Here is a 17,750-nt window from a genome sequence, read left to right as displayed (position 1 = left end):
ACACAGCTATCTCTATGGTTGGATAGAATCTCCTAATCTGTTTTATGATATTTATGAAATCAATTACTGTTCCCTCCCAAATTCGAGCAGTTAGTGGGAGAATTAGCATGTGATATACAAAGGTTTGTTAGTTTCCCTTTGAGACCTAATTTCTCAAGTAGCCGTTGATAGTATTTCTATCCACAGAGATGCTTAGCCCTATTCTGAATTATTTTGAAATTATGGTTCCACATGGTTATAACCTTTTACTTTTGTATTCATAGAATTGTAAAATCCCAGAATTGTTTGGATTGAAAGAGACCTTAAAGATCATCTAGTTACAACACCACTGCAAGGGTTGCTCAAAGTCCCATCCAATGTCTCCTATCCAATCTATCTCCCACTTCCTAGGATGAGGAAGCCAGAGCCTCCATGGGCAACCTTCTCCAGTCTCTCACCACCCTCACACTAAATTTCTTCCCTCACACTAATTTCTTCCCTGTGTTTAACCTAAATCTGCCCTCTTTTGGTTTAAAACCATTATCTCTTGTCCTATTGCTACTACCCCGACTAGAAAAGTCCTTTCCATCTTTCTTTTAGGCCCTCTTTATATGTGTTTATGTATGGCTGTTGTATGCTTTCCCTGGAGCCTCCTCTTTTCCATGTTGAACAACCCCAACTTTCTCATCCTGTCTTCACAGGAGAGGTGCTCCAGACCTCTGATCATCTTCATGGCCCTTCTCTGGAACTGCACCAACAGCTCAGTGTCCTTCCTGTGTTAGGAGCTCCAGAACTGGACACATACTCTAAGTGGGGTATCATGACTGGATATCCCACAGTGGCAGTGGATTAGAGGGGAAGAATCACTTCCCTTGACCTGCTGGCCATGCTTGCTTTTGATGTAGCCCAGGATATGGTTGCCTTTCTTGGCTGCAAGCACATACTGCCAGCTCATGTTGAGCTTCTCATCGACCAACATCCCAGGTCCCTCTCCTTGGGGCTTTTCTCAATCCATTCTCCATCAAAGCTTGGAATTTCCCTGGCCTGGGTACAGGACCTTGCACTTGTCCTCGTTGAAGTTCATGAGGTTGGTGCCCACCTCTCAAGCCTGCCAAGTTCCCTCTAGATGGCCTCCCTCCCCTCCAGTGTGTTGATACTTTTTGCTTTTTGTTTATTGTGGGAAAAAGCCCTTAAATTGAACACAAAACTCATCAATCCATTAATTCCCTGAGCATCTTGTCTCATATTTTCATTAGCTGACCCTTCCTTGTAATCTGTAGAAAGGTGAATACCAAGATTGGATTACCTTTACCACCTGACATTTTGTAGCCTTCCATCAAGGTTTCTGCTTTCTCATTAAGTTTACAGTCCTGTTCTTTAGAAGAGCAAAAGTCTCAGCTTTTCCAAGGAAGGGTTTCTAAAAGCACCAGTGAGTGAAACAAGGGGATAGAGAAAATGGCAGTTTTCCTTACAGATATGTGCCAAGAGAGTGCACCAAGGTCTGGCTATATATAGAGAGAGTGACTTGAGCATGATGTAACTCACACCCAGTTCACTGCTGTGTGGAAGGCTCCTGCAGGGAATTTGGGTCCTGCTCATAATCCCTGTGTTGTGGGTTGATGGAGGACTGAAGCCAGATGTGTTGCAATGATTTTACGCCCAGCACATCTACCTCAGACCTTGTTGTTAGCATGCAAAACATGTTCATCTATTCCCATGCTCCTAGCCAGGAAGCCTGCACCTATTGTACTACTTATAGACATATATAATTGGACTTTTTTTCCCTCCTAAAATGAAGGCAAAGAGATGATGCAGCATAAATCCATTAGTGGAGTAAACACAGATTTTATAACTGTAAATGAGAGAAGATCTTTGGCATAAGAATGAATGTGAACTAAGTGGCCATAAAAGAAATTCAGAGGAAATTTTCTATCCACTAAATCATTAAGTCTATGGGAAAGTAGAAAGCCAGTTAGAAATGGGTTACAGTAGTCTTGAAAGCATCTTCCAGTGCTGTATACCCACAAAAGAGAAAACCTTTAAGAATACCCAAAAGATATTTTTCTCTGTTTTTAGCTAGTGAGTAAAAGTATCTGAAAATGAATGGGGGCTGTTGAGCTAGACAAGCAGACCTCTGTATTTTGAATATGGTTTGGGTTTGGATTACTGCAGCCTAATTTTTGTACAGGTAGGATCCCTGAGTCAATGCACATGGAAGTACAGAATGACAATTGTTCCAAAAAGGAAGCATCCACTTACATAAAAAATTCCACTGCTTCAGATGTTTGAAGTTAGGATTTACCTTTTCCTCACGACCTATTATTTCTGTGTCCCACATTAAAAAAAAAAAAAAATGACATTAATGTGTTCATTAGTGAGTTCGCATTTCTTGTTGCATTCTGTATGACATAAATGTGGTCTCATTCTTTCTACCCATCTGCACAGCTGACAACTATGCTACCCATAGCAGCTTCTTCTGGGGATTTTACAGGGGCTAAACAAATGCTTTGTTTTTATTCATAGGCAGTCAGAATTACTCAAAGACAGTAGTCACCACGGAATAACTCAGGTTTGAAAAGGAAGAAAAAAAGGCATATGTTTTCTCCTCATGAAAATGCAAACCTAAAGATTTATTTCCTTACTGTCAAGATAAAATCTGTGTTTCAGTTATGCACATAAAAAATTTAAAGTTTATCAAGGTGCCTGGTGATTTTGATAAAGCAGATGTAGGTCAAAATACTGGGGGGGTAGGGAGGTTGGGATATTAAACACTTATTAGCTTACTGGGAGCTATGCTTATTAGACCACTAAATTGATTTCATCCCATCTTTAAGAAGTATCTAATCAGAAAATTAAGCACTTGGGTACTCAAATGCAGAAATTTTGATCAGTCTTCTTGGATGAGTAAGGAAAAGAAGGCTTCTTGAATGAGTAAGGCTTCTTGTACAAGTAATGAAAATGAGGCTGGGTAATTGTGCTCAAGTCATGGGCATACAAAAGTTAAGTTAATGTCCTTCTGGGTTTATATGCCATTGTTCAGCAAAGAGCACTGTGGGGGTTTATTTTAGCTACAGTAATTAAAACCATCTACTCTTAAATGGAGTTCATTGCACTTCACTGAGGTTTTGATACAAAGGAGAGATTATTAGTCATGTTAACATCACATGCTAAAAATCTGTGAGAATATTTTTGGGTACCGGTTTATTTTAAAGATTAATTCAATTATCTCCGAATTTTGATGGCAAGCTCATGGGAGCAGTCGCGGCACAGTTGTGCAAACAGCATTCTTGAAGAGGCTGGCTAATGAAATAAAGTTATAACATACAACAGTAAGTTTTTTTGCTATTAATCAAGTCACATCAAGCGCTAATGGAAAATATTGCTACAGCACTGCAATTGCTAAAAAAGAGAGAATTTGAATGTCTAATACCATGTATGTGAAATTTTAAAAAAACATAGAAAATAGAGATGAGAGACACTTTTTGTCCCAAAGCTGTTGAGAGAAATTTCAACCGAGACCTATTCTTATACATATAAAAGAGGCCAAACTCCTTTTCTTATCATTCAGTTTCAACCTGTTTCTTAAAAAGGCTCAGGGCTCTCCTCTGTGGGCTGCTCCATGGAGGATGTTATCTTCAGCTTTTCTGAGGACTGTGTTAAGGCCTGGGTTGTCAATGTGCAAACAGTAGCAAGGAGATGGCATTATTCTGTTTTATGACAAAAAATGCTCAGCACAGGTTGCACAGAAACACATCTGTATCATTCTGAATCACTACAGTACTTGCAAAGAGCAAAAGATCTTACAAATATCTGAGGTTTGGAAGGTGTTGAAAAGCGTCTTGATCAATGTACACGAGGTTGTTGGCCTTCTCAATTCTTCTGCAAAGAGAAAATGAAACATCAGAGGAAATATCTTAATATATTGATATTAAAATATTTGTTGTAGCCCCATGATGTAGTGGTACTGTACACAGATTTTCTTTTTGACAGCAGAAGGTCTGCACGGTTGCAAGAAGCAGCCTGACACAGAACACCAGATGTCACCACCTTCAGTCATATGTGGTTTGAGGCTGGCCAAGGAAAGAAAAGGACATCTAGATAGGAAGATGGAAAAGACAAAGGGAGATTTCAAATGTTCCTGTATCACTATGAATTCTTCAGCTCTTACCTGAAGCAAGCTTCAAAACCTTTAATTCTTGCCTGTAATGAAACTTTATAATTATGTCCTTTGAATTCAGATTGCTCATTACTTACATTTCATGTAGCTGAGGAAGGTTGGAAAACACATTTGCTTCTATGACCTCCAAGACATCATTCTGTGAGACCTCTCTGAAAAATAATTTAAAAGTCAAGATATTTCAAGCCATAGTGTAGCAGAGAATGGACAAGTGGAAAATTCGCAAGGAACTTCTTCCTACATTACTGATGAGTTTTAAAACCAAGGTGGATATCAGATGAGAAAGCAGACTCTAGAAACAATGCCGAGCTGCTACCAAGGCAAACATCAACCACCAGGAACAGATATCTTCTGAGGCTGATGTTTGTAACTGTAATGACAACCCTGCACTTCCCACGGTATTAGAAGTCAGGGTCTAAACATTATTTTCCACTGGATCTCAGGCATCACTAATTAATGATAGAGATTTAATGAAATCTTTTAACCCTTTGAAGAAAACAGAGAGTGAAATGCAACTGTAAGAAAAACAGTGAAAAAGCTCCCAAGAAGTGTGACACAACCTCAGAAGCAGGACATGCTGATGTCTTGATTCAATATAAACTACAGAGATTAAAATTAAATCACCAGCAGACACATCCTTACTGACAGGAGATGGAGACCACAGACGTGAAGAAAATTACCATACTCTGGAAAAAACCCTATTTGATCTCTTTTGTGTATTGTTTATACCCACTTACAGTCACAGGACTGCAGAGTAGAAATGTTTGTTTTTCTGTTATCAATACACCAGAATGCATCTCCTGGTCCAAAGTATGGTCTTTGGGTCCAAAGTATGTATTCCTTTGCTTCCTCAATCTGTGAGGTGGCAAAGTCTCTAGTGTAATTAAAAGCTCAGGAGTTCTTCTGGTACATCAAGAGGGAATTACTGCAGTGCAGCCTATACTAATTACATCCCTCATGCTGGCAGTGACCAGGAAAGTCAAGGCAAAGACAACAAGGTCCAAAGATTTCCCCCCCCCTCTGCAATTTTTTGTAAAGTGTATAAGAATGTAATTTCTGAGGCTGAGGTCAACTGTAAAAAGTAAAATTTGTAACATAGGTATAGTTTCGGGATAGTGTGCTGTTGTGTTGGTTTTTTTAGCAAGGTAACTTAATAAATCTCCCTCTACTCTGCTCTCATGAGACTCCATGTGAATTCATGTTGTAAATTGACCAGCACTTGTCCTGGATATACTGTTCTTTTGCCATTATGGTGGTTGCAAATAGATCTGAACAGGCATGAGGTAAACAATAGATTATAATGATAGATTCACAGTCAAAAAAATAATCACAAACATTATTACAATATAGAAAGTATTCACCTTCCTTCTGACTAACAGCTGAACAGTACTTGACAAATTATTTGCTCATATAAGATGAACAAAAGAAGATAAGCCTTGCAGAAGAAGATAAATTGTTCTTATGACCTTACCACTTTAAAAACACCTTAGTGGTTTGATATTTTTTAGTTTAACAAGAGTCTCTCTCTTCCTTTTTTTCAAGATTTTTTACAGAAGAAATCTTGATCTCCATTGCTCTGGGAGCTTCAAACTGACTGGAGAACAAGAAAATAAAAGTATGTGAGGACTGATAATTGGTGTGGGGTAGGGTGCAATGAGCACTGTGTTTGTTTAGCAGCAATGAACCACCAGCTCACAAGTGAACATGTTTCTCTCTAGTGTTTAGTTTCCAACAGCAACAAAATTCTTCAACTGAGACTGGGATTCTTTCACACCATGGAAAGTATGCAGTTGTTGCAAGGAATGCTGCATTCAAAAGCTGTGTTTTTAAAAAAAATTCCTATTGTCTTTCTGTTTTCTTTTAAAATGATGCATCGTAAGGCATGTGGTAGAAGCAATCAGCCCCTGTGCTGTATCTGTATGGCAGTACAATGTACTTGCTTAGCTATGTCTCAGACTTCTAAAATTTGGTTTGGTTTTGCTGGTGCTCCTTTTAAGTGATCAGCGGTGCATTTGCCACTTCTCACAGTCTAAAAATCAGTTGTCTGGAAAACAAATTCAGAACATTTAATACCAAGAAATCTATTTAGCTAGAAAAGATTTTCATGCCACTAAATATCTCAGGAAAAAATGTTGGAGATTTGTTGCCTTAAACAGGAAAAAGAAAATATTAAGAGACCATAATACAGTAGCAACCTTACTCAACAAATAGAGCTATTGAGAGCAATAATTTTTTCGTGATCCCATGTGCTACACAGCTTTGGAACTACTTGGACAGTAGTTCCATTCCATTCTTTTAATGGAATTATTAAAACTGACTGTGTCTTTATCAGGAGAGTATTTAGCATTCCAAAGATAGGTCTGGGTTATGGTCTGTGTTTTGGTTCAGGAAATGGATGATAAAGATCTGATAAAAGTGCACAAGTGGGCCATGACTCTTTCGATGGCTTTGGGACTGCATGGAAGAAAAAAAAAGAGGTAAGAATATAGGAATCTATAAATTTTTTTAAAAGATTAAGTTTTAACTTAATTAACACTTGTATGAGGGAAGTGTTTCAGATATTTGGGAAAAGACTGAACTTTTATTCTAATCCCAGGGAACTTTCATTCCCTCCCATTCACAGGTGCGAAGATGACAGTAGTTTTTTGAGCATGTAGTGAAAATCTGTCCATTTAAAGTTATTTTTGCTGGCTTGGAGCTCAGGCAAACAACTACTGCAGCTGTTGTGATTATGAGCCTCTCAAGATAAGTAAAGGAAACAAGAGAGAATGTTGTGAATGGCAGAAGGATGTAACCCTTCTGGTGCTGGTGTTCATGGGAATGCAGAGGGTGAAGGAAAAGGACACCCTTTGTCCCCAGTAATGAATTGTGCATCCTCTGCTACAGACTCTCTGGGAAATCCAGCTGGTGATGATCTTTACTCATCATCATTCTTTAGAAATAAATCTCAGTTTACAGTACTAAAGTGCTGTTCTCTGACAGAAGGCCATTCCTATTCTTGTCCTCTGGGGTGTCCTTATATATGTCACAGCTGTCATTCAGGTAAGAAGGATACATTTAAAAAAAACCCATTCAGTTTAGGAGATCAGTCACACGCTGCATTCAAGCCAAACAAGTCTGGGCTCTGGTTGCATAATTTGCATGAACAATTTATTTGTAACCTGGCAAAAATGCACGCCCTGCTCATGAAAAGCTCAAAGAACACTCTTGGACACAGGTACCTCTGGCATTACAAGTACAAACCACTGCTGCTCGCATCAAACAACCAGCTCAGCAGGCTCAGATCCCTGTAAAGGAGAGTAAATAATACCTGCAGCAGCAGCTACAAACAGAAAAAGGGTATTGTTGGTTAGTAATTGTGCAAGTGGTTTGCCTCACAGTGTAAATACAAACAGATGATTGCTCATAATGCATATCTTATCCCATGTCATCACAAAAAAAAGATGGGACTGTTATTATGTTGTTTGCTTGTAATGAATGATACTATTATCTCTAGTGCTAGCTATCACTGCAAATCCAGATGGCAATTTGGGAATCATTTCTAATGCATGCAAGACTTTGAATAGATGGTATGTGAAATAATCAGGGGCAATTTCTTAAAAAAACCCTAAATCTCCAAACCCACAAACCACCCAGTGGTTGCAAAGTGCTTAGTTATGTGCCCAGGCTTAGTTGCCACAGTATGCACTACTCTATTGAAATCAACAGTGATCCTCAGAAACATCAATTGCTTACTCAAACACAGCCTAAAAGAGGAAAAACTGTTCAGTAAAATTGCTTGATTTTTCTTCAAAGAAAATGTAAGATTTTAAGGTATGACAACATCACATGACTAAAGAATTTCCTCTAATTTGTCACTAACATAGCCAACTGTAAATGTAATTGCCTATTCACAAGCAGCTGACTGCTGTGTAGCATTACCTTGGGTGACAGCCAGAGCCAATGACAGGAGGGAGATGGAAAAGGAAGGGGAAGAGGAAGGTGCTGGCTAGTGGTAGTACAGTCTTAGCTGGGTTTAAGCTGCCTGCAAATCCCTGTATCCCTTAGGCAGGGCTAGGGATACATCTCCATGACATCTGTGACAGAACCCAGTGTGAAGCCTCGTAAGTATTCCTCTTCAAACCAGCTGTGCTCAACATGCAACCCATAAAAATCAAGAGACATTGAAATGGCCTTTTAAACAATTCTATTAACAAGGAATTCATAGTTCATGGCAGTTTCTTTGTAGTTCTCTAAAAAAAAGAAGTCTCTTAGGCTAATCAAAGTCTTAGAGCAAAAGCAGGACTGCATTAAACTCACAAACTAATGGTCTTGCAGATGAGTGGTCTCACAGTTCAAAACTATGAAAGAGTAAAAGACAGGGCATTTATATGGCTTTTCTGAAAAGAATTCCTTTCAGGATCAGTGGGGGGCACACAGACAGGGATAAGGTTATTTTTCCCCCGCTGGGAAATGTCCCTACTTAAAATGTGTATATTTATGTGTATATATACAGATACAGAAGTTTAACATAGATGAGTAAGTGGAAAATTGTGTCAAAAGAAGAGAAAAGCATGACAGAAGACCAGCTCAGAGGCAGATGGCAGCATCAGTCCCTTACACAGAGGCCAGGGACTTTTACTCTCAAGCAAGAACAGCACCAGGAATGACACAGAGAAACTGATGCCCAACTGGTGACCACAGTAAATGTGGGATTTCTGGATTTTTGGACTTCATTTCCTTGAGGCAGAGCAGCAGTGGAGGCTGCCCTGTGCATAGAGGTTTCTCTGGCACCTTGCCCACAGACATGGCACGTGGTGTGAAGGGATAATTTCTCCCCTCTCCAGATGCTCTGTCCTCCTCTGGAGAGCTGACTGCAACCTAATCTCTGCAAACTCCTGCAGCTTTCATTAAATTCCCTTCCAGAGCAGGTACATGGATGGGCTATAAACTTGATCTGGTCACCGTGTATTTCATGTGACACATCATCATTGGGTCTTCCAGCATTTTATCCTCAGCCTTTAGGACAGTTTTTTTTGTGGCATAAATTGTTTTTGGATTTCTTGTGAACAATTTCTTTCCACCTGCAATTAGCAGTGGTACTGGAGGTATCAGATACTGAGTCCCAAGAGCAGGTTGACACACTGGGCTTTCTGTACTGGAACAAATCAATAGCTTCACAGTTATTTTAGGGAAAAGAGAAAAAAAAAAGGCTAAATCTTTTCCCTTATATAAATACTCTTTAGACTAATTTTCCAGATCAGCTTTATGTGGTGGTTTGACTGATTTATGCCACAATTTATGTCATGCTTAAGAATTAGCAGTCATGTGGTGTCAGATAGGCAATCCTGCCCAACACTCACTGAATGAGCACCCCTGGGAACAGCCAGTTTGTGATGTGTCAGAACTAAAAAATTAAACACCTGGCTACCTCTGCCTTCATGTTATAAATGAAGGAACTCTTATTTTTTTCAGTTTGATCAGAAACAAGTCAGTCTGAAGTATTTTGAAAACTTCCCTCTGTAGTGACAACAAAATGTTACTACATTGATTTAAACAGGTGACAAAAGAAAAGCTATTTTTTCTTAAAAGTATTAGAGACTTCTGACCTTTTAAAAATAGATAGTTGACACTTTCCTCTGTCACTTTCTTTGTGAACATGAAGCGCTTGTCTCCCTACCATGATTTACTGAACACGAGAGAGTTACAAACTAATATACCCTAGCAGTTATTAACATTTCAAAAACAAATTCAAGCACTGACTGTTCTCATAGTCGCTTTACTTTGCTGAAGATAAACACATATGTTGTACTGACCTTACTAAATAAAAGGGATAACCATTTGACTAAATGATTATTAATACTGACTTCACCCTTAGAGCAAAATAGTGCATATGTAAGTCTTTGAAGGAGTCTATCAGGAGGCACCAATATTGTGCCTTCCTTCCTTCTCCAAGGGGCATGACACCCTCATTGATTCTCAAATATATCAATGAGAAAATTTCTGTACAGCAGACAGAAGCAAAGGGGATTTTATTTCTGTCTGTGCTTGAGCACCATGCCAGTAATCCAGATGAAAGCCTTTTGAGAGTTTAGTTGCATCAAATTAACTGTCCATGTAACAGTTTTAAATTGGTGTCTCAAATGTGAAGAAGCATGTGATTAGTCTGCAGACTTGGAACCGATAATGACCGGATACAACCGCAGAAGCTGCATCATTATAAGAATTGATTTTATAATCAGTGCAGTTTGGGTGGATAGATGTGTCCTTATCCTCCAGCACTAAGGGGGTGTATTACACTAGTTTTAGTTTATTGCCAGCAAAGCAGAAAATGTATGAAGCTTCGTAAAGTCAAGCAAGCAAGGACTGAGTATTTGTAGGAAATGGAAGCTTCCCACAGAAATGCTGACTTCATGGAGGCAGCCCGGAGAGGTGGGGTGTGGAATTCAGTGCCCTCCAGCTGCAGGGGCAGACATACTTGCTGCTCCCTAGATTTGGGCATCACTGCATTTTACCTTTGACTATGACAGCTTGTAGGGAAGGCAGAAATATGTCTCTGAAAAAAGACACCCACTCTAGCTATGAAACTTCTTCCTTAGACACCATGGATTCCTGAGGATCTTGAGACTATGCTGGTAGACGATGATAGTTGTTCAGCTGAGGAACTGACCTTCTTGTACAGAAACACTGACAGAAGCTTCATGTCCATATCATAACTCCTTCCATGGAAACAGGCTTGCAGCATTTATTGCCACTTACATTTTATTACTTTGCTTTTGGCTTTGATAGCCAGCATATGATGAGTAGTAGTAGTATTAAGATGATCTTGGGTAGTGAGAAGATTACATTTGGGATACACTGAGGAGAGCAGCTGAATGAGGAAGAGGGGAAAATAATTTCTGAAGAAAAACAACAGGCATGTTGTTTTGTCCAACTGCCTTGGATCAGGAGAACATGAGGCTTCCAGGACAACCTAGTGACAGCCTTTCCAAGTAGACCATCTTGAAGCAGATATTCCCAGACCCTTCAACAAGAGAGTTTTTAAATCATTAAATCGTGGAATGGTTAGGGTTGGAAGGGACCTTAAAGATCATCCAGTTCCAACCCCCTTCATGGGCAGGGTCACCTCCAACTAGACCAGGTTGCTGAAGGCCCCACCCAACCTCATCTTGAACACTTCCAGGGAGGGTGACATCCATAACTTCCGTGGGCAACCAGTTCCAGCGTCTCACCACCCTCACAGGAAAGAATATCTTCCTGATGTCTAACTTCAGTCTCCTCCAAGTTTTAAACCATTCCCCCTCCTCCTCTCATTACACACCTGTGTAAAAAGCCCTACCCTGGCTTTCTTGTAGGCCCCCTTCAGATCTTGGAAGGTTGTTATAAGGTCACACCAGAGCCTCCTCTTCTTTGGGTTGAGCAGCCCCAACTCCCTTATCCTGTCTTCATAGGGGAGGTGCTCCAGCTCTCTGATAATTTTTGTGGCTCTCCTCTGGACATGTTCCAGGAGCTCCATGTCCTTATGTTGGAGACTCCAGAACTGGGCACAGTACTCCAGGTGGGGTCTCACAAGAGCAGAGGAGGGGAGGATGAATCACCTCCCTTGACTGACTATCTATGCTTCTTTTGATGTGCTTGGATGAAATTCCTTAAGAATGCACACATACATAAGAGATTTCACTGGAGGACAGCTCGTTACTAACTCCAGTGCATTACAGAAACAGAAAGACCCAGAATAGCAAGTGCCTCAGACATGCACATTCAAACTTCTTAGCTAAGAGTGAAAATTGTGAAAATATCCCTTACTCCTCAGTTCTGGCATTAAAAATCTTACCAGGCTTGTCGCAGAATTCTGAATATTCACCAGAGCAGATCATGAAGAATGTTACACCCACTTAAGTGAAGATAAATTTCCATGACTTAATCCGTCGTGAAAAAAATATTAGCATTGCCTAACATTAAAAACAATTGTGGACATCTTCCAGCATCAAATACTGCTTTCAAATGTCTTCCTGAAGGTTTTTTTTTTTTCTCTTATTCAATATTACAATCTCACTGTGAAGTTCTTTATCCAGCACAAAGATTTCTGTCTTCTTTTTTATTTTCAGTAATTCTTCCCATCCATAAAGTCTTGCAGGTTGTATCTAACTGAGTCTTGACCCTATAAACTCTAATCCCTGTGTTTTGGCTTGAGGCTCAGCCAAGACCTTGCTGCATAAATATTTGCATGATGGAGCCCTCAGATGTAGCCTACCTGGAAAAGGGATCTTATGCTTCCAAAATTAAAACTGAACCTCTGCCTTGTAGCAGACTGCCAGAGAAAGCACATAGACCAGCAAGAAGCTACTGAGTCATAATCTTTACAAAACAAGTGTTATTTCTCTGATTGCAATACTAGACTACATGAACAGAAAAAAATTACCATTAAACCCAAATATATGGATACCTAATCGGAGGATGCAGAGATGACATATCATACAACATGGGAATTACATACAATCCTTACCCCTTTTGCCAAGTGGCTAATGGCAGCAAAGAAGAGTCTGACTGAATCATCTAGAGTCTTATTTAACAAATAACTGAGCAGATATCCTCCATGAAATCCTGAAATATTGCATGCTTCCAGTCGAGTTTTTCTGACACAAATAACTCTCCTCAGCTGCAAACACTGCAAGTCTTAATAGGAGTAAGGCAAAATGTCCTAAAACTTGGGCCAAAATCTAACCTTTTAATGTGTTTCTATGTTTGTGTGTATGCACATGATATTCTAATAAAGGCAATAAAAATAATAGAGCTAAAGACACACAGCAGTGCTTACTCACTGCAGCCTTTCTGCACCTCTAGCCCCTTTAACAAGGAGGTCACTCATGTACTCCAGGGAGGGCTTCTGCCAGAAACATGCTGTGCAACTCAGTCTTGTAGAAATGTGAGACAAAGGGTTCCTGTTATCATCTTCTGCTGTAGTGAAGAAGGGGGGGGGAGAGGCAGGGTGGAAATTCCTGAAGTGATCACAGGCCACAGAAATCACCATTTGAAGTTGTCATGTTGACAAAAATACTTAAAAAAATAAAATAAAATTTAAAAAAATCCATTATTTCTGATTATTATTTCTGCTTTAGTTAAGACTGAAGGATATTTCAGACTCTGTAGCAGAAGGCATGGAAATCCATTGGTTTTAATATACATTTTGTTATACATTAGTACACATTTTAGAGGAGTGCATAATTTCCTGTATTTTTAAATAGGTATTGCCTCTGTAAATTACACACCTCAATATACAAAAGGACACAGAAGTTCCCAAACTTGAAGGCAATCCTGTGAGAACAATTTAGCTCTCATATTTAAAGAAATATTTTGTGTATGTTAAGTACTGAATTAAAATCTAAAAGTCAGCTGCTACATTGTTTCATCCATCAGAGTGAAAACAAAACAGGTATTTTAGAATGTTTTAACAGGAAAATGAAGAAACAGATATAACACATATTACAGGACATGATCCGAGCTCTCTCTGAAAGATGTTCTGCCTTGAAGTTACTCCAGTACCTTAGGATCTGGTCTGCATCACTGGAGAGAACATTTTTCTTATATACAGAAAGGTTCAGCAAACAGAAGGCAACCATCATTACAAGTACACACATCATTCTTCTACACAAAGTTAGTAGGGTGTGTTCCATGATCTGGTGGGAGACTTTGGAAGGAAGATTTGGCAGCAGATAAGTACAAGGGATTTTGATTTGTGTTTTTCCTGAGGCTAAATTATGAGTAAAATGAAAGGGACACTTCAAAATGGCATGCTCAGGACTTGCCCAGATGTTTTGGTTTCATTGTTGGAGTAATTTTATTCTAAGCTGATCGTAATTAATTTAAACATACTTCTAGCTTTTTTTTTTTTCCTCTCTCTCTCTTTTTTTTTTTTTTTTTTTTTTTTAAGTGGCATGCTCTTCTTAGTAATCAATGTTATATCTTATTTTCAACTAAATGAAATAATCTCTGTGAGTATAAAAGTCCCAAGAAGCCATAGAGAGAACACTCCATTATTTCTGAGACCTGTTAAAAGAGATTCATGCTACACAGTGGCTACATTTCTGCTCAATTTTTTCCTTATGTGCTGGTGGACTAGATTTAAGGACTTTCACCCACTGAAGACCAAGAGAGGTAGAGAAACATTCACTTAGATATGAGCTGAACTCCGTAGCTTCCTATCTCCCATCCATTGCCTCATACTCTTATATCCTCCTCCTTAAAGAGGTGCAGATGGAGGCTCATTAGGAGAGCTGAGATTTGTGCATGACATGATTTTAGTTAGTTAGTAAGGTGCCTGAGTAGGAGAAGGAAGGTCCTCATTAAACAGGGAAGAATGGCCTTGGTTTTCCTTTGGGTCACATTTAGGTACAAATTAGGGGGAAAAGTTCTATTAAATGTGACTGGCAAAATCTTCCATTTATCCACAGATGAGGCACAGCACAGAAAAAGCAATTTAGCCTTCCCACAGTGCTCCACAAAGGAGTGTGGTTGCACACTGAGACACCAGTTCTGGGTGCTTTCAAAAGCCACTGCAGCAACCCAAACTTGCAGTGAATCACCATATCCTGAAGGCACAGGCTGAGATCACCCTCTCATGGTACACAAGCCATCAACCTACCCATGTGAAAATAAACCCTTCAGCAGACACATGCAGACTGGATAAAAACAAGCGACCTAGAAATGTGAGGAGTTCCAAGTCCTATTTCTCTCTTACCTGAGTCATCCTCCTTCTACATGAAGCTTTTGTGGCTTGTATGGGCTGCAGGTTGGGGAGGGGGCACAAAACAACACAAAGTCTGCTTTGCCATTTGGCTCTAAAATCATGCAAAACTCAACAGACAAATATAAGAACAAAATTACTACAAAAGTGGAAAATGTGGTAGCAAGGGAAAAAACTTTCTTGGTGCATATTGTATCTTCATTTGGGTTCCAGAAAAATTCTGAATGAATTACATTTTAAAATTTGTTTAACTATGATAATAGTCACTATGCACTAGTGGTTTTAGCAGCATTTTGACTTTGTATGTATGACACAAGAATTACCATAGCAACTTGCTTCCTAATTAGCCTTCAGTTACTAGCCATCAATAAAACTAGACAAGGTCAGTGCTGGAGTAAGCTCTTTAGTTTTTTTGAAAGGCTACTGAGAGTTAACAATGGCAAGAAGAGGAGGAGAGAGCTCCAGGGTGATTTTCCCCAAAGGGTGGTCACTGTTCTGCTATTCCTTAGTCTCCTATGAACAGAAGAAGTCATGGCAAATAAAATCTTTGCCACTTGCCTGCCTATAGAAAGCTTTTAATCTGCCAGCAAATTCACAAAATATGGAGAACAGAAGCATCCTTAGATCTACAGATAAAAAGACACCTTACTGCCACATTGCTGGGACTGATGCTGCCTGTGCATCACCAAAATCAAGCATAAATATGTCACAGATTTTTGTGAGTATAGCTACATCTGAAATCAATCTCTCTGTATGAGAAGAATTTCTGAAACTTGGAATATGGTGAGGCCAGACAGTTCACAGGAAGGGGCTCCCTAGGATTTAAGCCTGTGTATCTCAGCTGAGGTCCCATTAGGAAGTCCTCCCTGTAGTGACCTGATCAATTGCCCATCACTAACACTACTTCCCCCTTGTTTTTACAGCCTGTTTCAGCTGCTAACATATTATCTCTTATCCTTAAAGCACAGTGTCTGGCAGCACAGTATGATGAAAATGTAATGTGCTATCCAGAGGTACAGCACACTCTGGGTCCAGGGAATATAAAACGTCGTCCTTGCTATAGACAGATGAAAGCTTATGAAAAGTCACTTAACTTGTTAGCATGTTTAAGCTACCAAGAAACAACAGGCAAACCCAAGCTTATTTTTAAATAAATGGTGGGTGTTGTCATTTATGCCTAAGCAAGTGGCTGTTGCAGATGAACTGTGATCCATCTGCTTGCCTCTTTAAAAATGGGATGCCTCTTGGCTCTCTCCTCCCTCCAGAGGCTACCTCTCCACTGTGACTGTGCCTCCAGCTAGTTTAATTCAGTCCCCATATAAAATTCTCCACTATTCCTTGTTTTAATTGAGAAACTTCAGAGCACAAAGACAATATGGAGACACCATTCCAGGAGTTTGAGATGATCAGCCCATTATTCATTAGGTGCATATCTCCTCAGAGGAGGAGATTTCATAATAGTTCATAGAATCATAGAATCATAGAGTTGGCTGGGTTGGAAGGGACCTCAGAGATCATCAAGTCCAACTCTTGATCTACTACCACTGCAGTTACCAGACCATGGCACTGAGTGCCATATCCAGTCTCTTTTTAAATATCTCCAGGGACGGAGAATCCACCACTTCCCTGGGCAGCCCATTCCAATGCTTGATCACCCTCTCAGTAAAGAAACTCTTTCTAATGTCCAACCTAAACCTCCCCCAGCACAACTTGAGACCGTGCCCTCTTGTCTTGCTGAGAGTTGCCTGGGAAAAAAGACCAACCCCCACCTGGCTACAACCTCCTTTCAGGGAGTTGTAGAGAGTGATGAGGTCTCCTCTGAGCCTCCTCTTCTCCAGGCTGAACAGCCCCAGCTCCCTCAGCCTCTCCTCATAGGATCTGTGCTGGAGTCCCTTCACCAGCCTGGTTGCCCTCCTTTGGACCTGCTCCAGGACCTCAATCTTCTTCCTGAACTGAGGGGCCCAGAACTGGACACAGGACTCGAGGTGTGGCCTCACCAGGGCTGAGTACAGGGACAGAATCCCTTCCTTGGACCTGCTGGCCATGCTGTTCCTGATACAAGCCAGGATGCCATTGGCCTTCTTGGCTACCTGGGCACACTGCTGGCTCATGTTCAGCTTCCTGTCAATCCAGACTCCCAGGTCCCTCTCTGTCTGGCTGCTCTCAGCCACTCTGTGCCCAGCCTGGAGCTTCCCATGGGGTTGTTGTGGCCAAAGTGCAGGACCCGGCACTTGGCCGTGTTGAACCTCATCCCATTGGAATCAGCCCAACTCTCCAGTCTGTCCAGGTCCCTCTGCAGAGCCCTCCTGCCTTCCAGCTGATTGACACTTCCCCCCATCTTAGTGTCATCTGCAAATTTGCTGATGATGGACTCAATCCCCTCATCTAAATCATCAAGATATTAAACAGAACTGGGCCCAACACTGATCCCTGGGGGACACCACTAGTTCCAGAAACTTTCTCTTGAACATTGTCCTTCAGCAACTGGTATCAGCAGCTCCCAGGTGCTAGGTTCTAATCTGGGAAAACCACCAGCCTGTCCCTGTCCCCAGACAGCTCCTAATTCTCTGCGTTGGATATTACACAGAACAAACAGTGGTCACAAGGAATCTGGTTTTACACCTGGGATGGATTGGGGCCAGAGGTGTCTTTGTTAGAAAAATTAAAATGCAGATCACTGATAACATTAAATGGTCAGCTGTCTCTCTATTGAGCAAAGCAGCCATCAAAATTTTGATTAAATCCTCATCAATCTTTTGGCATAATAAAAATAAAGGCCATACAATCACTGTTAGAGAATGAAGAGCTCTGTCTTGAAAAATAAACGTCTTGGCTTCATCTCAACATTTGTCTTCTGTAAATGCTGAGGTT

General features: G+C 40.3%; 1 protein-coding gene across 3 annotated transcripts in view; it reads right to left on the bottom strand.

The window, feature by feature from the left end:
* FSHR (follicle stimulating hormone receptor) overlaps positions 1-17,750 on the bottom strand; it is a 79,460-nt gene that overhangs the window by 25,385 nt on the left and 36,325 nt on the right. For all 3 annotated transcript variants that reach the window (XM_071739817.1, XM_071739819.1, XM_071739818.1), the window contains exons 3-4: positions 4,234-4,308; positions 3,784-3,858 (exon numbers count right to left, since the gene is read on the bottom strand). In XM_071739817.1, the coding sequence (XP_071595918.1) occupies positions 3,784-3,858; positions 4,234-4,308 (150 nt within the window). The remainder of the gene's footprint in view (positions 1-3,783; positions 3,859-4,233; positions 4,309-17,750) is intronic.

The sequence above is a fragment of the Heliangelus exortis genome, chromosome 3 (genome assembly GCF_036169615.1).
Source record: "Heliangelus exortis chromosome 3, bHelExo1.hap1, whole genome shotgun sequence".
Lineage (NCBI taxonomy): Eukaryota > Metazoa > Chordata > Aves > Apodiformes > Trochilidae > Heliangelus > Heliangelus exortis.
This window is presented reverse-complemented; position numbering and strand designations above follow the sequence as displayed.